This window comes from Hyla sarda, chromosome 3 (assembly GCF_029499605.1).
Source record: "Hyla sarda isolate aHylSar1 chromosome 3, aHylSar1.hap1, whole genome shotgun sequence".
Lineage (NCBI taxonomy): Eukaryota > Metazoa > Chordata > Amphibia > Anura > Hylidae > Hyla > Hyla sarda.
In genome coordinates, this window is record NC_079191.1 from 102230294 (window position 1) to 102257457 (window position 27164).

The 27164-nt window shown below is 46.3% G+C and overlaps 1 protein-coding gene across 3 annotated transcripts in view; it reads right to left on the reverse strand.

Annotated features, from left to right (window-relative positions):
- The window catches only part of ATR (ATR serine/threonine kinase), a 167041-nt gene that overhangs the window by 37120 nt on the left and 102757 nt on the right, over positions 1-27164 (reverse strand). For all 3 annotated transcript variants that reach the window (XM_056564794.1, XM_056564796.1, XM_056564795.1), the window contains 2 exons: positions 6627-6747; positions 2486-2623 (listed from right to left, as the gene is read on the reverse strand). In XM_056564794.1, the coding sequence (XP_056420769.1) occupies positions 2486-2623; positions 6627-6747 (259 nt within the window). The remainder of the gene's footprint in view (positions 1-2485; positions 2624-6626; positions 6748-27164) is intronic.

Below are 27164 nucleotides of genomic sequence, written 5' to 3' on the forward strand. Positions count from 1 at the left end.
AGGTCTCCCAATCTGACCCCCTTAGACTTTTATCTTTGGGGTCATCTGAAGGCAATTGTCTATGCTGTGAAGATACGAGATGTGCAGCACCTGAAATTATGGATACTGGAAGCCTGTGGTAGCATTTCTCCTGCAGTGTATATAGTAGTATATAGCAGTGTATACAGATACTGGAGGCCTGTGCTAGCATTTCTCCTGCAGTGTATATAGTAGTATATAGCAGTGTATACAGATACTGGAGGCCTGTGCTAGCATTTCTCCTGTGGTGTTGCTATCAGTGTGTGAAGAGTGGGAGAAGAGGGTTGCATTGACAATCCAACACAATGGGCAGCACATTGAACACATTTTATAAGTGGTCAGAAACTTGTAAATAACTCATGAAAGAATAAAGTTACGTTAAAACCAAGCACATCATTGTTTTTCTTGTGAAATTCCCAATAAGTTTGATGTGTCACATGACCCTCTTTCTATTGAAAAAACAAAAGTTGGATTCAAAATGGCAGACTTCAAAATGGCTGCCACGGTCACCACCCATCTTGAAAAGTTTCCCCCCTCACATATACTAATGTGCCACAAACAGGAAGTTAATATCACCAACCATTCCAATTGTATTAAGGTGCATCCATATAAATGGCCCACCCTGTGTATGTGTATATATATATATATATATATATATATATATATATATACACACACACATATATATATATATATATGTGTGTGTGTGTGTGTGTGTGTGTGTGTGTGTGTGTGTGTGTGTGTGTAAATTTTTTTTTTTTTTTTTTTTGGGGGGGGGGGGGGGGCAGGTACTAGAGCGGGCCAGATAAGAAGAGCTCCTGCCGAGCCACAGCACAGGAGGGGCAATGGTGACGCACTCACTACGGAGCACCGACAACCCCGCAATGGTGGAGGGGCGGAGCTAGACACCGCCGGAGGCGAAGAGAAGAACAGTTGCAGTTAAGTACCCGCCGGTCTTAGAGAGAAGCCATGGAGCACACGAACCTTGAGAGTAGGAACTGCCTGACCACAGCGCGTGCAGGTGGCTCCGGTGCTGAGCGTGGAGCCGCAGTAAGAGAAGCGCTGGCAGCTCCCGGCAAAAAAGGGGACCACCAGAATAGAAACTGTTAACCACCCCACTGCCCGGACTCCCACCCTAATCACCATAAACAGCCCCAGAAGCGGGGCTACTACTGCTCGTTCCTTTGGGGGGGGGAGGGGGGAGTAATGGAAGGGCATACTTGTACATACTCCCCTGCAGACGGTATCCTTTATACTTACCTCAGGCATCTTCTACCAGCTTATGGCCACGCTGCATCATACCAGGCTAAGATAGTGGGGCGAGCAGGGGCAGTGGGGAGACCCAGAGCCAGGGTACAACCTCCAGACGCTGGCTGTTGGCAAAAAGGGGTTAACAGTACATAACTTGATGTCTGTGCCCCTTCATCGCATATGGGGGAACAGTGAGCGCCATACTCCTGAACCCCCACCTGAAAAAGGGAAGAAAACCCTAACTAAACAGCCCTTACTAGAAAATAATAATAAAAAGACCAGGTCTGGGGAGCTCCCAGACCTGTGTCTTGCCTCCTACTGACACTAGCTAAAATTGATTACCTCACTTTCAGTGGGCGGGTATATCCTGCCAGAGAGGAGCTGACTTTTTCCTAGTGTCAGCGCCTCCGGTGGCAAGAGCATATAACCATGAGTATAGGTGTCCCCCAAAGAAGAGCGAGAAATATGATTTTAATCAGCACAAGGTGCCCAAATACAGCTTTAATGGATATAGGCCATGGAGCTCTAATTGTCATTTCAGCCATTCACTGAATGCCTCCATGAGGTGAGTGAACCACATAGTGGAGAGGGCTGCTGGAGGAGGCTGGAAGAGAGCAGCTGCCATGAGGGGAGGCAGGCAAGGGACAGAGACAGGGGACCAGACCTAGCAGGAGTCTACAGTACTGTGTGATCCTGCTTTTTGCTCTTTCCTTCCCACAAAAAAGGAGGGGAAACCCTGGTAAGTTATGAGGAGTTAGGAGGCTATATCAGAAACAGTAAAAAAGGGAAAGGTGATCGGTGAAAAAAAAAGTATTGCAGTGGACTGCTTGGTTTCCCATTTCTAGCACGCTCAGGTGGGATTACGTTTACATCAGCCCATGCTGATGACCCTTCTTAAAGGGTTGAGAGGATAAACCTCAATTACCAACTGAAATGGAAGAAATAACACTAAAGGAGAGGTCTGCCTCCTACGGACACTAAGTAAAAAAAAAAAAAAAAAAACAATAAGCTCATTGTCTGCAGGAGGGGTATAGGCTGTGCAGGAGGAGCAAACACCTTTTCTTGTTTAGTGTCACCTTCTAGCGGTAGCAGCATATACCCACAGTCTTCTGTGTCTCCCAAGCATACAAGAATACATTTTTCCTTTATTTTTGTTTTCTTACATCAGTCTTAGATTGTTAAGACACATACTATAAGATGTTTTCATAAAACATACCTCTTTCTGATCTTCTTTGCTACATCCTAGCAAAACGTAGACAAGGATGTGGGGTAGAAGATAGATGGTGACTTTGTAGTCATGTTTCATCATAATACTGCAGCAATTAAAAACTTTTCTGGCAAACTCATGCCTGACCTGCAGCATACACAAATTACAAGTATAATAATATTATTTAACTAATGAACATTTTGGAAATGTGATATCTTTACGTCATAAATATAAAGCATTGCATATTGGTCCTCAGTGTCTCTGCTCTGTCAAGTTGTTTCCCAAAAATAAAATATAATAATTCACCTTGCTCTCAATGACAGAATAAAATGTAATGTTCACTAACTTTTCATAAAACATATTTATTATTAACATTTAATAGTGTATGTGCGCAATATCCAAAGTGCAATTCACTTCCATTAAAAATTCTGCTGTTCCTACACTGAAAAACGCATGTACATTTCAGCCACTAGGGGTCTTCTTTTTATTGAACTTGCTGTTCACTGCTGGTTGTTAGGTTTAAGATGTCTCTATTAACAGAGACATTGAGACAGAACAAAGGAAGTAGGGGTGGGGCTATGATTGCATGCTTACTGCAGTGTACAGAGCCTGTCTCTGCTATGTTTCACTGAATTGCTGTTCTACTGATGCTGCTACCAGCTATAAGATTGCCCTCTCCTGCCTCTGCTATCTACCATAAGATTGCTGCCCCTGCTACCAGCTACCATAGGATTGCCATTGTCCTGACTCTGCTATGAGCCATAGGATTGCTGCTCTATTGTATCTGCTAACAACAACAGGGTTGCTGCTTTACTGTCTCTGTTATCAGTCACAGGATTGCTGCTTGGCTCAAATTACCTGACTCTGCTCCCTGTCATCTTAAGCTCCTTTTACACTATGAGTATTCATCCGTTATTAAACATCCGTTTTCTGTGTAAAAACAGATGTATTATAACGGATGAAATAACGGGTGCTAACGGCTGAATAATGTTCATCAAAATAACGGGCATATTCATCCATTAAAACCCGTTATAACATCCCTCATGTTCAGCCGTTTTAACACCTCTGACTACAGACTCCCACAACAACAACAAAAAAAACGTGGTCTCAAATGGCTGGAGGTGCTCAACCCCAAAGGCAGTTGTGCATTTATACTGGGGGAGCAGATCCTGCCCTTGTAGTCCGTTGCTAGGGGCGATCCCCAGCATAAAAATGCATACAATGGAGGATGCCTGCAGCAGACTACAAGTGCCACAATAGAATCCTACACCAGATAAACAGTGTGGATGTGTAACAATTAGAATAATACAATACAGAAATTTAGGTGCACTACTGTGGTAGTGCACCTAAATTTCTGTATTGTACAGACTCCCACAGCCAGGACTACTATTACTCCCATAATGGAACAGACTTGTTTCCATGATGGGAGTAGTAATTCCCCGGCTGCAGGAGTCTGCTGGTGGCTGGGGAGGCTACATTAGTGTTTGTACTACTACCCGCATCATGGAACAGACTCTGTTCCATGACGGGGGTTGTAGTACAGGGGCTGAGGGATTGATCACACTGGGTCTCACTTCTTAGAGCCGATGCGATCAGAAGGCATTAAGCAGGGGAGCTGGTGGCATGCTGCGCTCCCCTGCAATGTATCGTGTGTTTTTACTGAATGGCCAGTACTGGGGAGCCATTTAGGGCTCCCGGCGGGGTTTTTAAAATGAACAGTCTTAGTGGGAGCGGGGGCCATATGTATATTAAAAGCACTGTGGGGGGCAAGATATTTAGCGCTGCTGGGGGGGCAGACATATAGCCTATATATCTAGCCCCCCCCCAGCGCATTTATAATATGTCACCCGCAGCGCATTAATAAAGATATGACCCCCGTCAGTGCATTTAAAAATATATACCCCCCCCCCCCCACCGGCACATTTATAAATATATACCCCTGCCAGCGCAATTATAGATATATACCCCTCGCCAGCGCATTTATAATATGCCCCCCCGACGCATTTATAATGTACCCCCCACAGGCACATTTATAATGTCGTCGCCCCCCCCCCCCCCGCATTTCTCATATTATGCCACCACAGAGCTATGTATGAAAAGTATTTCTATCAGCAGAGCCGGCCAGGCCGATGATGCCAATACAATACTTTTCTGCCCCCCCACAGCACTTCTATATACATATGCCACCGCAGCGCTATGAATGAAAAGTATTGTATCAGCATCATCGGGCCGGCCGGCTGCTGATAGATCTACTTTTCATATATAGCGCTGCAGTGGCATATGTATATAGAAGTGCTGTGGGGAGCAGATAACTGTATATATGTCGCCCCCCCCAACGCTTCTATACATATGCCCCTGCAGCGCTATGTATGAAAAGTATTGAATCATCATCACCGGGCCTGCCGGCTGCTGATAGAAATACTTTTCATACATAGCGCTGCGGTGGCATAATATGAGAAATGCAATGCTGGGGCACATTATACATGCCCCATTCACACATAAATTTTATTTATATATATATATATATATATATATATATATATATATATATATATAAATAAATGCGCCCGCGGGGGTCATATCATTATTAATGCGCTGCGGGGAGCATATATATCTTGCCCCCCACAGCGCTTTTAATATACACATGGCCCCCGCTGCCGCTCACAATGTTCATTTAAAAAAAAAACGCGGAGAGCCCTGAATGGATCCTCGGTACCGGCCATTTAGGGCTCCCCGCGGGGGATTTAGAAATGAAAGTAAAAACACACGATAAATCGCAGGGTTGAGGACCATGCCGCCAGCTCCCCTGCTTTATAACTTCTGATCGCATGGGGTCTCTCTGAGACACTGCGCGATCAATCCCTCAGCCCCTGTACTACAACCCCCATCATGGAACAGAGTCTATTCCATGATGGGGGTAGTAGTACAAACACTAATGTAGCCTCCCCAGCCACCGGTAGACTCCCGCAGCCGGGGAATTACTACTCCCATCATGGAAACAAGTCTTTTCCATGATGGGAGTAGTAGTAGTCCCTCAGCACTGCAGGAGTCTGCTGATGTCACCTCTTCTGAGCATGCTCAGAAGTAATAACGGATATTATAAACCAGGTGCAAACGGATGACATAAAGGCTCATCCGTCTGCCATAGACTTCAATGTTAAAAATAACGGCCGTTAATTTACCCGTTTCTTGTGACGGAAGAAAAATTAGTGCATGTGCCGTTTTTTCTTCAGTCACAAATAACGTCCGTTATTCATGACGGGCTATAACAGGTCATAATGGATAATCAAAAAATCCCATAGACTTGAATGGGATTTTGTAACAGACGTTTCACAGCTTTTCTAATGGATGTTTATAACGGATCTTTTAACAGAACAACTTTGTAGTGTGAAAGGGGCCTTACAAGATGCCTGTGAGAGTTTTCCGAACTGTTATACTATTTTTTTTGTCTGCTAGTCAGTATTTGCCTTGGTGATCAGTTATATAACCATCTGCCCATTTATGTGCATTGAACTGATCCTGCAGGCTTCTTAGGCTTTATAGAAATACTTTGGATTTCCACTGGTATAGTCATCACTATACTCATACCTATCACACAAATGGCTGCAAAATGCAGAACACATAGGGGTAGTTATAATATGTAGAGAAAGGATACTGGGCTGCAGAATATGTTAGTGGTTTGTCAGCGTATGGCAAAGTTTTTATGAACAATTTGATGAAAGACTGTCTCCTCTTGTCCTAGTAAACATGTATACATAAAGGGACAAGAATTCAGATCATGGCTGGCAGCCTATTGGTCTATACTATTGTCTTATTTCCAGATAAGGGACATGCCATCTGCTCTACAGAGAAATGCAAGGGACTGAACATCAAAAAAAGGGTGAAAAGTACAGGAAATACAATTAATGCAGCTCCATAGAATGATTCAACCGGCACATGAACCTTACACAATGTAGCCATGGGCTATTTTTCAATCTTTCATGAAAACTCAGTTACCCTTTATTATGTCTCTTAACTTAAAGGGGATGGCAGAGCAAAGAGCAGCTACAAAGATGATCACTTGCAGGTCTGAGCACAAGGACAGCCTGCTGATTTTAACTATGTAATGCTTCATTTTCCAGATTATTTTCAGATTATTATTGTACAGTACCTTGGTGATCAAATAGCCGGCCCAGCAGGCAGACCAGTCTGCAAAGTTATTTCCCAGCCTACTGAGATAAATGGGTTTCTTTATATTGGTCCAGTTCACTGCTTTCTTTGAACTTTTGTACCTGTTCAAAAAAAATAAAAAAAAAGGCTAATATTCACAAAAAACTACACATCAAAAGACAATGATGATGCAAACAAGTCAGCTGATGACTGGGAGCCTGTCTGCTTCAATGGATGGAGAGCAATCTGCAAGTAATGCAACAGCTGGAGGCACTCTGATTGAAAACCACAGGTCTGCAGCTCATTTATGCTTCAATGGGTGGGGTGGCTGATGTGTGGGAGGGAGGAAAATTGTATCATGGGATTTGTAGGCAAACAAGAAAACTGAAAACAGGAAATACAAGTTCACAGAAAGCTAGCCACAGTGTTATGGTAATCTCACAGCATAGCCATTTAGCCCAAGACAAGCGCAGATCCTTCCTAAGCATGTCCGTTACTGTCTGCCAGGTACATACTAAAATCACCTTATGCTGGATAACCCCTTTAATATGCTAATATATACAGATGCACTACTCAAATAACCAATGACTCTAATTTTAGTTTGGTGTGTATTTCTTGTGTCGACACTCAGCAGTATACAGCGGCAGTCACTCACATTTTAAGGCCTAACCAGCAGCCAACCTTAACATTTGGTGTCAGAAGTGGGATCTGATCCCTGGACCACACTTGAGGGAAGAGTCAAGTCTGGTGGGCCCACACCCCCGGCCGTCCAGGGTGACACAGAACTGTTCAATATTAGTAGACTGATCAACTCCACGTGAACACGGCAAGTCTGCTGATTTCTTTATGAATCTGTAGCTTATCTGTGTCTTTGGACAGTTTTTGTGGGAGCCGGCTTATGTCGACCCTCTAGGACTAGCTCTTAGCGATAGGGAATCTCCCCGCTGTGTGGTCTCAATTTCAGAGTGACTGGCTGCTGCTGTTTTAAGTTCAGAAGACATAGAGCAAGGGAAAACTTGCCTGTCACATTTTTGCAGCTTCATGTAAACATTTTTTCCTTCTTTGGCTCACTGTGAACGGCTTATCAGCATCACAGAGCAGAGTGTACCAAATCAAGGTCAAATGCACATCTTAATAAGATTTCTGTTTGATTTTTGAGCTTTAAGAAATCTAATAGGCATTTTCGATTGCTTGGATTTAGATTTCAGATTTTTTGATCTACTCAGTGGATACGGTCAAGGGAATTAAAAGTGCCATAGATTTAGTATTTTTTATCTCTGGTATCTGTTGAGTGATCTGTATCCCTGATATCTTTTCTGAATCTGTACTTCTGATAGCTTTAACTCTGATACAGCACAAAAGCTAACTCTCATATCTTTTTATATTGTATCAGTCAATAATTTTTTGAGTTTATCGTACTGCTGGTAGCTTGTGTGTCATATAAGAGTTATCTGATATAATTTGTATCGTACCAGTCCAGTATCAGATATCAGAGGATATCTTTTGTGTGTATCGTACTGCTGGTAGTTTTTGTGCTGTATCAGAGTTATCTGATATGTTTTTTTGGCTGGTGATGTTTAATAGTTCATGCCTGAATTGTGCATTGTGGGTAATTAAACACCCTGAATTTTATCCTGGTCTCAGCGCTTAATTTTACCTTGCTTTTATTTGGAGGAGAATTGTATCTAATCTTGGTGTACCCGGAAGTACTGCCCCACCCACTTCCTCTGCTGTCAGCCATCTTGGCTCACCCAATCTACCTACTCCCTGTAATGGGCCCTCACCCAGTACACCCAAACAGGCCTTGCCAGTTGCCGGAAGGTTTTCAAATGGACCTTCCTCTAGCAGCCATCTTAGTGCACAAGCACTTCACCTTTTTCCAGTTATGACTCAGGATAGGGTTACTTTGTGCCCAATGACCAGGACACCTGCCTATACCAACACCAATACCCACCACACCCTCTCCTTGTACCTTCTACACCTTCCTCCCTAGGGCATATTGTAGGCTCAAAGTCTATTATGATCCCAGCCCAGTCCCCACCAGGAATCCCTGTATTTGATTCTGCTAAGGATTGCTGGGCCTCACCAAGAAGTCAGACACCCACGCCTCCAGAGGCACCTCTGCCCAATGTAAAAAATCCTCCAGCCCAAGGTGAGCCTGATCCACGGTTTCATTTACCAATGATCATCATCATCAGTCCTCAGGAAAGATACCACATTCCCCTGATAATACAATCACACCCACTGTGATGCAATTTCATGAGCCTCCCAATACCTCCAACAGTATCATGTCCTGAACCATCAAATCAAAAATGGTACCTGAAAATTTTCAACCGGACCTTGAAACAAAGATCTGGAATAACACCTTACTCTGGGTTGGCATGGGTTCTATGGAAACCCAGCGAGTGCAAGCTATAGTTAATCCTGCACTCTGGCCATTCCACTCATTAGTTCTGGTCTCTTCGGATTTCCCCCCGATATCTGTACCAGTGTAATAGTGTCCATTCTTAAACATCACCAGCCAATACCCACATTGCAGGAAATCTCTAAAACATACATAACAGTCCAAGCTCTGGTGAATGCTGTCAACTTGTTCAATCAACCTAATCTCTTGGGTAAACACCCAATGTCACATGATGATTCAGATGACCTACTACCTGGCCTACCTAAATCCACGCCATCTAAACTCTTGCACATACAGCCTAATGACTCCAGCGATCTCCTGCTTGGTATCCGTAAACCCAGTCCGCCGCAATCTATGCCAATACCACCCACTCAAAGTGGTGAAAATAAAGTAACTGAAAAACCTCTTTCAGAGACTCTTTATAAATATGTTCCCTTTACCCCGGTGCAAGTAAATAGTCTCATCACCCAACTCCCTGACCCAGAAGAACAGCCAATGCCCTTCTACAGAGAATCAAGCAAATCCAACAGACCTACTCATCAATATGGAAGGATTTATATCATCTAGTCCCTATCAGGACTGGAGACGCCTTCTGGCCTATGATTTTTGCCATTCTTGATAGCACTGCTATTGTGGACTAAGAGACATACTCTTCCGGAATCAAATTCTGACGACAATTACCAAGCCTGGGCCAGAGACAGACTAGCTTCAAGCTCCACCAATGACTCTGATGCCTCTCAGGAACCTATGGAATCAGCTGAAAAGTTTTTCTCTAGACTACTTAGTCTGTTCCAGGATCAAGGTTAAGACCTGGAAATCAAATTCCATAAGACACTCTTCATTAGCACCTTTTTTTACTGGCCTCCATGATGCTACCAAGAAAAGGCTTATGGACACTAGGCCTGAATATGTGGAACTTTAACCCAAACAGCTCTTACTCATTGTCAAATCTTTTGAAAAACAAACTGAAGCTGCACCTCCTAAGAATTGCTCGGATGTGGCAGTCTGTCAAGATGCACCAACAATGTTTAATGGTGCAGCTCCACCACACCCGGCTCAATACCTGGTTCAGAATTATGTCCCTCAGTCCCAAACCGTTCCTGCTCAGTACTGTGTTCTGAATTATGCCCCTCGAAGACCACCCGTCAGAAACATTACCTGATACAGATGTGGTAAACCCGGACATGTCCAGCGACACTGCAGATCCAGACCTCCTCCTTCCAACTATTGAATGGATTCAGCCACTGCAAGGCCAATGATGTCACAAGACCATTATAATATGGACCAACGACAATCTGGACCTCTCCCTGGACACCCACCCCACTCCAGGATGAATCAACAATGGACACCCGACAACAGAATGACTCCACAGAATCCAGCTAATCATGTCCCATCTAGAAATGATCAAGAATCTGGATCTGAGAATAATCCTCGCTCCTCCTACTATTCAGACTTCCAAAAACTACCTTATCGTCCTCTATAGGACAATGGCAAGCCTGTGCCCATGACTTTACTAAATCCGGACCAACTATCCTTTGGATAGGGGATAAGATGTGTAAGCACCGGAGTACCCCTTTAAGGTATTTTTGAAACCTGGTGCCAAGATTCCAAAAGTACCCCAATATTCTCTAAGAGCCAATCAAGAGGCTTCTCTATCTGAACAAATTGGAACTCTTCTCAAGAATGGAGCCTTAATCAAATGTGTCTCCCCAGCAAACACCCCTTTGTTTCCAGTAAAGAAGACGACCCCAAAAGGACAACCTGAGAAGTTCTGCATGGTACATGATCTTCGTACCGTTAATGCTGTCACAATTCTAGATACTCCCATTGTTCCCAACCCACATACTCTGCTCAGTTCTATACCACCAGATGCCAAGTTCTTTACTGTTCTGGACTTAGCCAATGCTTTCTTCAGCGTTACATTACATCCAGACTGCCAATATCTTTTTGCCTTTACTCACCAAGGCGGGCAAGTACACCTGGACCCGCTTGCCACAAGGAGCTCCCCCAATCACTTCTCTCAAGCCTTATCCACCTGTCTGGATCCATGGGTACGCGCCCATCATAATGTGACTTTACTTCAATACGTCGATGACCTTCTATTCTGTGCCACATCGCAAGATGCAACAAAAAGTTGTCTTCCTAGGACATTGTATCTTTCAAGGAGTTAAACACCTGACAGAAGACAGGAAGCAATCCATACAGGAAATTCCAGTACCTACAACTGTCAAGCAACTACAGGCCTTTCTTTGTATGATCACTTACTGCCGACAATGGATTCCATTGCAACCTCTGTATGATGCCATTCCAACTATAGCTCAGAAGCAACCACTTTCATGGGAGGCCATACAGTGTTTGAACCGCCTAAAAGACCTTATCTTGTCTGCTCCAGCACTTGGCATCCCAAACTATCTCTTTCTCTCTGAAACAAAGGGCCATGCCTCTGGAGTTCATGTGCAAAAACATGGAGACAAATTGAGACTTTTGGGATACTACTCATGCAGACTAGATCCTGTTGCACGAACTGCATTCACCTGCCTTCGAGCTGTGATAGCAGCTAAAAGATCTTTTGGACAAGACCTCAGACATCATTCTTGGACATTCTATCATTATCCTCGCTCCACATGATCTGAAAGCTATTTTGACTCAATGCCAAAGAAAACCACTTTCAATGCCAAATAAATGCTCTCTTACTCCCGGATAATGTCACTTTTCAAAAATGCACAATCCTAAATCCTGCTACCCTGCTTCCTCTCTCATCAAACAAAATGATGGAGACCTTGGTGACCCTGAGCACAATTGTTTAGAGGTTATGGAAATGGAGACATCACATCTACCAACAGTCCAAAAAACATCAATGGACAATGCAACCTTTACTCTCTACACAGACGGGTCCAGATATGCTGATGAACGTGGCAACTTCCACACAGGATACTCAGTAGTTAGCCCGTTCGAAGTTCTGCTGGCAAGAGCGCTTCCTCCCCCTTTTTCAGCACAAGAGGTGGAACTTATTGCCTTAGCTGAAGCCTGCCATATTTCAGAAGGGCAAACCGCCAACATCTACACTGACTCCGCCAATAGGCATGGAGTGGCGCTGGACTTCGGATTGAAATGGGCCTTGAGGGGGTACATGACTGCAAATGGAACCCCTATAAAGAACTTTGAAGCTGTCAGGACCCTGATTGAAGTCTTAAAATTGCCTAAACAAGTGGTGATCATCAAAGTCAAAGCGCATGAAAGATTGCCAAAGGCAAGCAGCTGCAATACAGCCCCTCACTCGAGAGGAAGCAAGGGTATACATGGTTACAAGAAAACGGAAGAAAGAATCAGAAGAATCAGAAGAGGAAAATGAAAACCCTGGACTCAAGACACTGAAACAGTTCCAGACTCAAGCCTTGGACAAGGAAAAGAGTATGTGGGAGAAAATGGGAGCTAAGCTCAGTGAATCGGACAGCCTATGGAGAAAACCAAACAAGATTTGACTTCCCTGAGCCCTTTACATGGGGGTGTCTCTATGGGCTCATGGAGTCACTTACTGAGGAAAAAAAACAAATGATCACTTCTATCAATAAAATCTAACTTTCACCAGGAATAACACCACCAGTTGAACAATATATCAAGGGATGTGACATTTGCAACACCTGTAACCCTGGAAGAACAGAAGATACTCCAAAGAAACACTTGGCCAAACCTTGCTACCCATTTCAGAGGATCCAGATTGACCACATGCAATTGCCCAAAAGTGGAAAGTTTGAGTACGTGCTAGTAGCGGTGGACATGTTCTCAGGATGGCCAGAAGCCTATCCGGTCCATAATATTACAGCAAAGACTACTGTAAAGAAACTACTAAAAGAGCTGATATGCAGATTTGGAGTCCCTGAAGTAATTGAAAGCGAACAAGGACCGGCTTTCATTGCAGATATTACAAGAGAACTTTGGAAAATGGTGGGAGCAGACCTCGGACTCCATAACCCATATCATCCCCAGAGCAGTGGGAAAGTTAAAAGACTGAATGGCACTCTAAAGATCCTAAAAGCCAGTAGAGAACTGTCCCTTCCACGGCCAGAAGTTCTTCCCATAGCTTTATACTCTGTTAGAAACACACCCCGACAGCCAACAGGTCTAAGCCCATAAGAGACACTTTTTGGGGGGTCCCTAAGCTAGGATGTTACTACCCTCAGCAGTTTAGTGCAGGAAATTATAGTATGGTAGTTTGTTATCACACTGTATAAAGAGCAGAGAGTAACACATGCTGCAGTTTATTCTTCTATTCCAGATACAGGTGCTGAACCAGGAAGTCCCAATCTGCAGCCCTGAGAGTTTGTCATCGTGAAGAGACACATGAGGGGGCCGCTGGAACCTAGATTCGAAGGCCCTTACCAGGTTCTACTGACAACTCCGACCTCGGTGAAACTGGAAGGAAAATCAACATGGATACACGCCTTGCACTGCAATAGGGTTCCTATTCCTATTCCATTGTTCCTGATATATATCCTTTTTTGTATAAGTGGAGTGCAAACCCAGCAACCCAATTCGAGTCCACAACACTACTGGGCCGAATCGGCAATGACCCAAGGGTTGGCCCAGACAATTCAATATGCATGTGTGACTGATGACTACTGGGGGAATAAATGTGACTATTGGAAAGAAGTGGGATGGAACACAGGGACTGACTGGGACTATAGACCACAGAGTGCCAATAGAAGAAAAGACAATACCGGCAAGTCTCTACTCCAGAGAATGACACTTACTAAATCGGGCTCCTGCAACAGAAATGGGAAAACTGGTTCTAGTATGCCTCTTACCATCAAGATACAAAATCCCAGTTCACAAGATCAGGGAGAATATATTCTAGGGTTGTACATGGAGGGATACTCAAGGGGAAATTGGGGAGAATTCAGGCTAATGGACAGGACCATTTCAAATGAGTTCAAAGATCAGTTAAAGGAGATGTCCAGCGCAGACTTTTTCTATATCATCCTGCCCGGGCTGCAAAAAAAGACAAAACAAACTTTCACTTCCCTCCATATGTTGCCCGGAGCTCTGCAACAGCTGATCGGTCGGCCGGGCTGTCTGCTTCCTACTTCCTTTAGCCCGTTACGTCACACAGTGTTTCAGCCTATCACAGGCCGCATCGATGTCCCGCCTTGGCCAGTGATAGGCTGAAGCGCCGTGTGACATACCGGCCTAAAGGAAGTAGGAAGTAAACAGCCTGGCCGACCAATCAGCAGTTGCGGAGCTCCGGGGCAACATATGGAGGGAAGTGAAAGTTTGTTTTGTCTTTTTTTTCAGCCCGGGCAGGATGAAATAGAAAAAGTCTGCGCTGGACATCTCCTTTAAGACAAATAATAAATCCCATACTGCAACATGATCAGGCTTTTAACTCCTTGGGAACGGAGGGCGTAACTATACGCCCTCCGCCTGTTCCCTGTCTTTAAAGTGGGGCCATCCTGGGACCCGTGGCTAATAGCGCGTGGCATTGATCGCAATTAACCCTTCAAAGTTGAATGCTGCATCTAAAGTGAAAGTAAAGCACTGCCGGTTAGCTCAGGGTGGTGTTCGGGATGTCCGCGTGAAATTGCAGCATTCCCAACAGCTGTAAAGACAGCAGGAGGGTCCCTACCTTCCTCCATGATGTCCGATCGCCGAATGACTGCTCAGTGCCTGAGATCCAGGCATGAGCAGTCAAGAGGCAGAATCATTGATCAATGGTTTCCTATGAGAAACCATTGATCAATGTAAAAGATCAGTGTGTGCAGTGTTATAGCCCCCTATGGGAGCTATAACATTGCAAAAAGTGAATAAAGATCATTTACCCCTTCCCTAATAAAAGTTTGAATCACCCCCCCTTTTCCCAATAAAAAAAAAAAACGGTGTAAATAAAAATAAACATATGTGGTATCGCCGTGTGCGGAAATGTCCGAATTATAAAAAATATATCGTTAATTAAACCACACGGTCAATAGTGTACACGCGCAAAAAAATTCCAAAATCGGATATTTTTGGTCACTTTTTATATCATAAAAAAAAATAAAAAGTGATCAAGAAGTCCGATCAATACATAAATGGTACCGCTAAAAACATCAGATCATGGCGCAAAAAATGAGCCCTCATACCACCCCATACGCAGGAAAATAAAAAAATTATAGGGGTCTGAAGATGACAATTTTAAACGTATAAATTTTCCTGCATGTAGTTATGATTTTTTCCAGAAGTACGACATAATCAAACCTATATAAGTAGGGTATAATTTTAATTGTATGGACCTACGAAAAATGCACTGCATAGAAACGGAAGCCCCCAAAAGTTACAAAATTGCATTTTTTCACACAATTATTTTTTTTCCCGTTTCGCCGTAGATTTTTGGGTAAAATGACTGATGGCATTGCAAAGTAGAATTGGTGGCGCAAAAAAGAAGCCATGATATGGATTTTTAGCTGCAAAATTGAAAGGGTTATGATTTTTAAAAGGTAAGGAGGAATAAACGAAAGTGCAAAAACTGGAAAACCCTCCGTCTCCAAGGGATTAAAGATCAAATGGTGACTATAGTAGACCCCACAATTGAGGATACCATGATAGTTAAAACCGGGTCCTCAGACACTAACCTATGGTTAGAATGGATAAAATATACCGTAAAAAAGCATAATAAATCAGACTGTTATGTATGTGCTGCAGCTAGACCTTGGTACTGTTCCCGTAAAAATTCCAGAAGAGAGTCAGGAGTGTTTTATTAGTCTTTTTACCAACATGACTAGAGATGAGCGAACTTCATGGCTCGGCGGTTGCTCTCTTTTCCTGCATAAATTAGTTCAGTTTTCAGGTGCTCCCGTGGGCTGGAAAAGGTGGATACAGTCCTAGGAGACTCTTTCCTAGGACTGTATCCACCTTTTCCAGCCCACCGGAGCACCGGAAAGCTGAACTAATTTATGCAGGAAAAGTCATCAACTGCCGAGCTGAGAAGTTCGCGACGAATCGAATTTACTGTAAGTTCGCTCATCTCTAAACATGACCACTGACTATACAAAATATGAACAATGGAAGAAAGAGTACCCTTTAATAACTGAGAGCAAAGGCCAGGTGAGGGGATTACCATTTACAAAGGACACTACACCTGCTATGTTAGAAAAAAAGGGAAAGGTAAATTTATGGGAAATTTTCCAAAAGGGTATTGTTCTGAATACAGCAAACTAAGTGGACCGCAGATACAAAATAAGGTTTACTCCTTAGGTGACATCTATTGGATCTGTGGTGACATGAAAATCCAAGCAAGACTAGAGGGCGATTGGACGGGTGAATGTGCAATAGCCAAAGTTCTAATGCCTCTGCACATAATCCCAGATCAGGAGTATGAAACCAAATTAGCTAAATCAGTTTATACTCAAAGTAGATGGAAGAGGGAGGCCCCTGGAGGAGGTCTAGATCCACATGTGTACTTTGATGCTATTGGAGTCCGAAGGGGGGTACCTGATGAGTTTTAAGCAAGAGACCAGGAAAAAAGGAGATTTTTGTTTACTTACCGTAAAATCTCTTTCTTGAAGGATCCATTGGGGGACACAGACCGTGGGTGTATGCTGCTGTCTCTAGGAGGTGTGACACTATGGTAATAAAAAAAAGTCAGCTCCTCCCAGCAGGGTATACCCACCTTCAGGCTCTGAGCTAGTCAGTTTAAGTCCCAGAGCAATAGGAGGAGACCAACAGGTCAAAGAAAAACCCCAAACTGTCCGAGAACCAGAAGAAAAAACATAACTGAACACACCCTCGGACAGATAACCAAAGGAAAATCCCAAAAAAAGGGCGGGAACTGTGTCCCCCAATGGATCCTTCGAGAAAGAGATTTTACGGTAAGCAAACAAAAATCTCCTTTTCTCTATTGGCTCCATTGGGGACACAGACCGTAGGACGTACCAAAGCTGTCCCTTGGGTGGGCAGATGAGTAATCAGGCGGACGGCCGATCCACTGCCGCCTGCAACACTTTACGACCCAGACTAGCATCAGCCGATGCGAAAGTATGAACTCGGTAAAACCTCGAGAAAGTGTGCAAAGACGACCAGGTAACCGCCTTGCAAATCTGCGAGGCCGAGGCTCTATTCTGGAGAGCCCAGGATGCCCCAACAGAACGGGTAGAATGAGCCACAACTCTGAAAGGAGGAATATTTCCCTTACAGCGATAGGCTTCCGAAATGGCGGACCGAATCCACCTAGAAATGGTGGCCTTGGAAGCAGGTTGTCCCTTGCGATGACCTTCCGTAAGGACGAAAAAGGAATCACACTGACGAAACGAAGAAGTGATGGAGAGATAAGACCGAACAGCCCGAACTACATCCAGCTTGTGTAGTAAGCGCTCCTCAGGATGAGAAGGAGCAGGACAAAAGGACGGGAGGACAATGTCCTCATTGAGATGAAAGGCCGGGACCACCTTAGGCAAAAAGGAAGGATCTGGCCGGAAAACGACCTTGTCCTGATGGATCACCAGAAACGGAGAACAGCAGGAAAGAGCTGCCAGTTCAGACACCCTCGGGATGGAGGTGATAGCAACAAGAAACGCCACTTTCCAAGAAAGGAGGCGGAGAGACACCTCTCTAAGGGGCTCAAAGGGTGCACCCTGGAGGGCACTCAGAACCAAATTCAAGTCCCAAAGGGGAGAGGGTGACCAATAAGGAGGAACAGCGTGCGCCACTCCTTGCAGGAAGGTCCGGACATGAGAATTAGAAGCCAGGGGCCGCTGGAAAAGAACAGCAAGGGCTGAAACCTGACCTTTAAGGGAACTGAGAGACAACCCCAGTTCCAACCTAGACTGCAAAAAGGAGAGACGACGGGGAACCGAGAAGGTTACCGGGGAGAAGTCCTGAGCTTCACACCAACAAAAATAAGACTGCCAAGTACGGTGGTAAATTCTTGCGGAGGAGGGCTTCCGAGCCTTGAGCATGGTGTGAATGACTTGGGAAGAGAACCCGCGGGCCCTCAAAACCGCGGTCTCAACCGCCACGCCGTCAAATGCAGCAACTGTAAATTGGGGTGGCAAAGAGGACCCTGAGAGAGTAGGTCCGGGCGGAGTGGAAGACGCAGAGGAGCGTCGTCCAGGAGCCTGACTACGTCGGCGTACCACGACCCTTGTGGCCAATCTGGAGCTACCAGAATGGCAGGGACGTCCTCTGCCTTGAGCTTCCTCAGCACCCTGGGAAGGAGCGGAAGAGGAGGGAACAGATAGGGTAGGGCAAACCCCACCCAAGGAATCACTAGGGCGTCCACGGCCAGAGCCTGAGGGTCCCGGGACTTGGACACAAACGGAAGGACCCTACGATTGTGCCGGGACGCGAAGAGGTCCACGTCCGGAATGCCCCAGAGGTCGCAGAGCTGCGCGAAGACCTCCGGATGAAGAGACCACTCGCCGGGGTCGGGTGAGGACCGACTGAGGAAGTCTGCTTCCAAGTTGAGCACTCCCAGAATTTGAATCGCCGAAATGGCCGGAACCTTGCTCTTCGCCCAGGTGAGAATCTTGGTCACCTCGGCCACGGCTGCCGAGCTGCGAGTGCCACCCTGTCGATTTATGTAAGCCACGGCCGTGGCGTTGTCTGACTGAACGCGGACAGGGCGGACTGAAGACGGAACTCCCAATGAAGAAGACAAAGAAGAATAGCCCGTAATTCCAATATGTTTATCGGAAGAAGGGTCTCCGGGGGAGACCAGAGTCCCTGAACCATCCAATCCTTGAACACGCCGCCCCAGCCCGACAGGCTGGCATCCGTTGTAACAACCTGCGAGGGAAGGGGAAGAAACGACCGCCCTTGGAGAAGAAGGGGGGAGCGGAGCCACCAGAGCAGAGACTGACGGACCCTGCGAGGGAGAACAATCTGACGATCGAGGGACAGAGAAGACCTGTTCCATCGAGAGAGAATCGCCAGTTGAAGGGGGCAGTAATGAAACGGGGAAAAGGGTACTGCCTCCATAGTTGCCACCATCCGACCCAGGACTTCCATACAAGTACGGATGGAGACTGACACCTGGGTCCGAAGGGAGCGGACCCCCGACCGGAGCGCCAGACATTTGTCCGGCGGAAGACAAATTCGGGCAGAGGCAGTGTCGAATCGAAGTCCCAGAAAGGTTAGAGACTGGGTAGGACGGAGAACTGACTTGTCCCGGTTTACCATCCACCCGAAGTGAGTGTGGAGATTGACGTCCAGATTCTCCAGAGTCTGGGCTCTGGTTGGAGCCTTGATGAGAAGGTTGTCCAGATAGGGTATCACCGAGATTCCCCTAGACTGTAACAGGCCCATCACTGGCGCAAGGATTTTTTTTTAAAGACCCAAGGAGCCGTGGCAAGACCAAAGGGGAGGGCTACGAATTGAAAGTTGCCCTCCGGAACCGCAAAGCGGAGGTACCGATAATGGCCTGGAAATATTGGCTCATGGAGGTAGGCATCCTTGATGTCCACCGATGAAAGGAACTCACCTTGTTCCAGGGACGCCACCACTGAACGGAGGGATTCCATTCTGAAGTGGCGGATGAGAAGGTGACGGATAGACCCTTGAGGTCTAGGATTGGTCGCACAGAACCGTCCTTCTTGGGGACCACAAAAAGATTTGAATAGAAACCCCGAAAACGTTCCCCTGGAGGAACAGGGACGACAACCCCCTGGAGAAGCAGAGACTGGAGAGTCGCTCGAAATTGCTTCGCCAGAAGAGGAGACCGGGGGGCCCGGGATCGAAAAAAGCGATCCCTCGGAAGGGAGGCGAATTCGATCCGGTAACCGTTGGACACCACCAAGAGTCCTGAATGTGTGAGGTCCAGATGTCTCGGAAAAACAAGAGATGACCTCCCACCCGAAAAGAAACCGCGGGTGGGGGCCTCACTTCATGCAGAAGTGAGTTTGCGGTTGCCCGATTTGGGAGCAAAACGGCCGGACCGGTCGGAGTCCAACTTACAAGACGGGCGTGCCTGGAGAGCCGCTAGGTGACCCACAGCAAAGGCAGAACAACGGGCTGACTGCATGGAAGCTGTGCACAGCCGCATATAAGGCGCTGAACGTAGTTGCACCAACACACACACACCATAAGTAAAATGCCCCATAATACATGCCCCCTCAGGTGCCACTTCTCCCCCAGAATAAAGTGCAGCCCTTGTATAAGCCAGCCCCATAACCTGAAGGTGGGCCAAAAACAGGGGGTCTCCAGAGGTTGCGAGTCAGTACTTATGGAGAAAAAGGGGGGTACTTACCTCAGTCAGAAGAACTTACCTAATGGAGTCTTCAGTGAAGTCTTCAGTCAGCTTTTTGTCCCTGCATCAAGCCTAGCTACAATGCGCGAGCGAGGCGAGACGAGAAATAGGGGGACCCGGACCCATGAGGTACCAACCCAGACGCTGACCGTTGGCGAGGGGGGGTGAACAGCGCATATACGCAATGTCTGTGCCCCCTTACTCGCAATGGGGAACCAGGGAACCGGAGTCCCTGAGCCCCCACCTGAAAACAGAAAAGAAAAAAAAAATTTAAAAACTAACACGTCCCTATACTAGGAAAAGAAAAAATCAGAAGATCTGGTCTGGAGAATCCAGACCATGTCCCCCTCCTTCAGACACTAAGCTTAAACTGACTAGCTCAGAGCCTGAAGGCGGGTATATCCTGCTGGGAGGAGCTGACATTTTTCTATTACCATAGTGTCACACCTCCTAGAGACAGCAGCATACACCCACGGTCTGTGTCCCCCAATGGAGCCGATAGAGAAAGCAGGGTTTGTATCAATTTTTGATCACTGCCAGCAAAAATGTTGAATGGATAAACTACATATATTACAATCAACAAAGGTTTGTAAATTATACAAGGGATACCCTGAAAGGATTAGCTGAACAGTTTTTTTTTTTAAATCAGAAAATTTTTATTGAACAAGTTTTTTAATAAAAAAAAAAACATACAAAACATACCAACACTCCCCCCAAAAAAAACCTCCCCCACCCACAAAGAGACAATCTCCCTCCCCCACCCCAGTGTCCCCTCCTCAGCAACCATAAATAAGAGGCATGCGGTAGTCCGGAGAGATGACTAAACACATCATACAGTAAAAGTAGAGCTCATAGCATACAACAGTCATACAGGCACATAGATATGAATAAAGCGGTCAAAGAAGGAGACTCGGAGGACACAAACAGACTTGCACATATAATGCATTAACAAAAGATGGGAGGAATTGGCTGACAGGACACAGACATTATCAACAGCCAGGGTCCCCATCACCCCCCAAAAGTACTTCAACAGAAGATCTGTGTAAGTATGTAGACGGTACCCCGGGGGCATCCAGCCAGGGACCCCAAATAGATTCAAATTTACGCAATGCTTTCCTTTTTGTATACACTCCCTTTTCCAATCTAATGATGTGATTCAGCTTAGCAATCAGTTCAACAATAGTGGGCGGCAAGGGTCGCAACCAATATTGAGCTATCAGTTTACGAGCTTGGTAAAGGATCCTATTAATGCCGACATACAAACCACCATCCTCGTCCAACCCCTCCAGTAGTCCCAAAAGACATGTTAGAATAGATAAATTAAATGGGCAACCATACACCCGTCTAATCAACTGCCCCACCTCCCTCCAGAATAGAGTGAGATGTGCACAATCCCAAAACATATGAAGCAGATGAGCATTCGGCATGGAGCAACGAGGACAGCAGGAGTCCGTCCGTAATACAATTTTATGAAGAAATGCAGGAGTACGATATACTCTATGCAATAGAAAAATTTGGGACACCCTAAGGGCCTCAGAAACGGCCAGCCGTGGGGTCATAGATACAATTTGTGCCCAATGCTCATCTGATATGGGACCCACCTCCGTCTCCCACTTTGCTTTAACTGTTAACGGATAGGCTTCATGGTAGAAGGAGAGGAGCTCCCTATATAATACAGAAATCACACCCTTAGTAGAAGATTCAGTAAACAGATTTTGTACAGCAGCCGATGAGCCAATATCGAAGCCCCCGCCCTAGACTGCGTTTCGAGGGCATGTAGATAGCTGTAGATAGCGGTAGAAATAAGAATGAGGTAAAGTAAATTCCTCCTGCAGCTGAGCAAAAGACTTCAACACTTGCCCATCATAGAACTGAGATAGATACAACACCCCTCGAGTAATCCAAGGAGTACTAGCAGGCAATAAACTCACTTCAGGTAAGTTAGGATTAAACCATAGAGGGGAGAAAGTAACACATACAGGGTATCTCAACAAAGCCTTAAATTTTGCCCACACCTTCCTGATAAGAGTAAAAGTGTGTGGGGGTGGGGTTATCAGGTGGCCTGGTCTGCGCAGCCATCTCCAACAGATAAATAGGAGTCACCTTGCCTAGTCTCCTCGAAACCAACTCACCAGTACGTCCCATAGTGTTGTACCGAGCCCACTCCTTCAACTGTTGAACCTGTGACGCCAAAAAGTATAACCAGGGATTCGGAATAGAAAGACCACCAGCCTCCTTACTACGTTGCAATGTCTCCAACCACAATCTGACAGACTTCCCATTCCATATAAGTTCTCTGAATAAAGACTGAATCCTAAGAAAGTACTTCATAGGGATCCAAACAGGGGTATTATGCAAAATATATAAGAGTTGAGGCATGAGTACCATTTTGATTAAATTAGATCTACCTATCATAGAGAGAGGCAATTTCCGCCACACGGCAACTTTACCAGAACTACAGTCAAGCAATGGGATGAAATTCAGAGATAGATAATCAAAAGGATTCACTGAGACCACTACACCCAGGTATTTAAATTGAGATACCACAGGGAGTCCCACCCTATCCAATACCGGCATGCGGGGAAGGGGATCAAGAGGGAGAATCGTAGATTTATCCCAATTGATAGCCAGGCCAGAATAACTACCATAGCTCTCTATCAGCACCATAAACGGGGGCAGAGAATGCACAACATCCCTCATAAATAACAGCATATCGTCCGCATAAAGGGCAATACGCTCTTCCAGATCACCATAGCAGAATCCTCTAAACTCAGTAGAAGCCCGTACTAAAATTGCCAGGGGTTCTATAGCCAAAGCAAAAAGGAAAGGGGAAAGAGGACACCCCTGGCACGTGCCCCTACCCAATGGGTAGGACTGAGACAATAAACCATTAGCCCGTATCCTAGCACAAGGGGCTGCATACAGTAGTTGTACTCATGACAGAAATACCGTCCCAAATCCCATATGTCGCATAACACACCAAAGGAATGGCCACTCAACGCTGTCAAAAGCTTTGGCAGCAAGAAGCGACAGCACAGCTCTACACCCATCACCCCTCGGCTGCAATTGAAGGTTCAAAAAGAGCCTTCTGATGTTCTCTTCCGTAGACTTCCCAGGCATAAATCCCGTTTGATCACTGTGTATCAATGAGGAGATTACCTTCAGCAGTCTATTAGCCAGGACTTTAGCTATCAGCTTAACATCAGAACATAAGAGAGAAATGGGCCTATAGGAGCCCGCTAAATGTGGATCTTTACCTGGCTTCAGCAATAACAATATAATCGCTTCCATCATGGAACCTGGCAGGGTCCCCCCCCTCAGTGGCATCCCTCAGTACCTCTAACAATTTGGGTAACAGGATATGCTTATAGTGTTTAAGATATTCATTAGGGAACCCATCCACCCCCGGGGACTTCTCAGACGGAAGCGCACCCAAGGCAGCCTCCAGTTCTTCTATAGAGATATGGTCATCCAGCATATCCCTCTGCGTTTGGGTTAGCGCCGGGAGAGAAATAGCAGAGACAAAGTGCTCAATGGCCTGACTGTCATGCGACAATTTAGAAGAGTAGGTCTCCTCATAGAAGGAGACCAACACACTCAAAATATCTGCATCCTCCCGAACCAAAGTCCCGGCACTATCACAAAAAAGCGTTTGTTGTCTGCCATGTGCAGCAAGTGCACATCTAAGGCTGGGTCCACACTACGGTTTGTAACTACGGTTCCCGTATACGGCTGGGAGGAGGGGTGGGCGGGTCTTAATCGCGGCGCCCGCACTCAGCCGTATTCGGGAACCGTAGTTAATGTATGTCTATGAGCCGACCGGAGTGAACCGCAGCCTCCGGTCGGCTGCTTTTCGGCCGTATGAGGTTTCGTGGTAGACCACGTTTTTGCCTGTGGTCGGGAAAGCGCATACGGCCGAAAACCTCGGGAATGTGATGAAAACGTGGCGTGGAACGTGTGACCAAACCACGGTTTATTCAAGACATGTTTAGTCTCAGCCACCAAATGCGTTTCCAAGAAACAGAAAATGGCAGGCTGATGCGTTTTGAGCGCCTGGAAGACAGCAAGACGCTTGGTGGGGTCATTAAGGCCACGCACATTCCATGCCACCACAGTTAGATCATTAGCCATAGTACAGTCATAAGGATAGTAAAGACCACATACGGGGACCCGCCAGACCAAACAATGTAGGAGAACAAAAGGACAAAGGAGACGATTTGCCATAGGACAGACCGAGGAGAGGACACAGACTACAAAAACATCCCAGACAAACAACAAAAAACAACAACACAGCGCAACTTGCAACACGGGGGGTAAAGAAAAAGCCCAAATAGCGTGAGCAGAGGGCGTAATTGAGCATAAGAGAACACATTCGCATCTCGCCCATGTCCGAGAGAAAAACAGAAATATATAATGTGGGCATCAGGCAGTAACAGAGAGCATCAGTCAGGCAAGGGCAAGCAAAAACAACATGGAAACATTTGCATAGACATACATTGAGGCAATATGGCACCAAAGTAAACTAGATCTCAGGCAACATAAGAAAACATAAAGTGGCCCAGGTAGGCTGTATCAGGTCGAAGCAGGACCTCAAGTTCTATCAAGAGAATTAAGTAGTAGCGCATCAGGTCAGCACCTCATATCTGGGCAAATAGAGACAAAATGAACTATGTTGCATAAGCTGATTAACTAGATAACAAGGCACAAAATTATGCTAAGTGACCGACAACAGGAGAAAACATTGAGCGACCCAGGTAGGCCGCATCAGTTCGCAGCAGGACAGCCAGTCTCAGCAAGATTATCAAGTGTTGCCACGCCAGATTCGCGCCTCATGGTGATCCAACCACTTTGCAGCAGCAATCACGGTGTCAAACATATGAGTGGTTCTCAGGGCAACTACCCGCAACCTTGTCGGATAAAACATGGAGTATTTCACATTTAAGGCCCGAAGGCGACGTTTCACATCCATGTACTTCGCCCGCTGTTTCTGTACTACAGCAGAAAAGTAAGGAAAAATAGCTATACGGTTCCCATCAATAGTTATGGACTCCAAGTCCCGAGCCTTACGAAGAATGATATCTCTGTCCCTGTAATGGAGCACGCGGATGAGGACGGCCCTGGGGGGGGGGGGGGGGGGGGGGGCGGCGGGAGAGGATGGGTGGGCACCCTGTGTGCCCGTTCCACCGCGAACAGAGGGGTCAGAGTCTCTTTCCCAAAGGTAGATAGGAGCCATTTCTCAAAATAATTGCTCTGACCCTCTGCCTTCTCAGGGACTCCGACAAGCCGTACATTGTTCCGCCGCAGGCGGTTTTATAGATCATCGGATTTGGCAGCTAAGGCAGTTAGGTCATTGACAACACGGTGCATATCCCTTTGAAGTGGGGGGACCCGATCCTCAAGTTCCCCCACACGCTCCTCAACCGCACCAACCCTCTCAGTGACTTTCTGCATGTCATGCCTGATAAGACTGATGTCCTCACGTAGACCACCTAGCAACATCTTTACATCTCTGTTGCCTTTGGAGATAGCCAATAAAATGTCCTTTAGAGTGGGTTCCGTAGTAGAAGGCATAGCAGTAGGAGAGACCAAAGCAGCGTCGCCCCTAGCAACAACATGGGAACAGTCCATAGGAGGCCGCCTAGGGGTATGCACTGCAGCAGTACTAGCCAGGGTAGCCGCACCTACAGCAACAACAGGGATACAGTCCATAGGTAGCAAGTTATGAGTATGCATCTCAGCAGAAGTGGTCAGGGCAGCATTGCCCTTAGCAACAGCAGGGTCACAATCCACAGGGAGCTGGTCAGGGGTAAGCAGCGCAGCAGTAGTAGTCAGAGCAGCGTCGCCCTTAGCAACAACAGGGACACAGTCCATCAGAAGCTGTCCTGGAGTATGCAGCACCCCAGTAGAATATCTGTCAGTATCGCCCTTAGCAACAACAGGAGTACAGTCCATATTGAATTGATCAGGGACGTGTAATACAGCAGCAGTATTCAAGAGAGCATCACCCCTAGCAACAACAGGGGTGCAGTCCACAGGGGTCTGTGTGGGAGCACTCCGGGGAAACCCTGTGGCCAGGGATGGTGAGGCAGGTTCCCTAGAGGTATCCTGTAGCATGGGGTTCATGGTAGAGGAGTCCCCAGTAGAAGCGGCGGGCACTCCAGCATATAGGGGGTTAACCGTGAACTGACACACGCCATCTGCATATGCAGGCCCCAACTGTCCAGCGCCAGGGCCCGCAGGCTCCTCAGACACCAAGGCCTCCGTTATCCAGTCAGCTCCATCCAGCTCGTCACTCCAGCTGCCACCGGAGCCTTGTCAGCGGCGTCTGTGACTCGCGTGAAGCGCTGCAGGCGCTCCGCGATCCCCGACACCTCCACACAAGATGGCGCCGGCTTCTTCAGGGACTTGGCCTTGCTGCTGTCCATCGCTCCCTGCTGCTTCCTCTGTCGGCGGCGTCCCGGCATTCAACCACCGCTATACCCCAGGGACCCACCGCAACCCGTAGGTGGGTAGTAAAATCAAAAATATAGCCTGATGCCCAGGATAATAGCAGGATTCTCGGCGGAGCTCCTCTCAGCACGTCCGCTCACATGCCGTGCGTGGACACTCCCCTAGCTGAACAGTTAGAGTCCACTTCTACCATGACCTTCCAGAATAGAATGTCCCTAGATATGATGTTGGCAGAAAACGAAGGGGTATGTAAAATGATGGTCGAGACCTGTTGCACTTACATACCAGGTAACACTGGTCCAAATGGTAAGGTTACAAAGGCCATAAAGAAACTAGAGGATTTGTCTGTAGAAGTGAAGAAAAATTCAAGGAGTAAGTGACCCCTGGGATCAATATTTCTCATGGTAAGGAGAATGGAAAAAATGGATTCTCCAAGTAGTTATCACATTAGTGGTTTTCATTGCAATGAT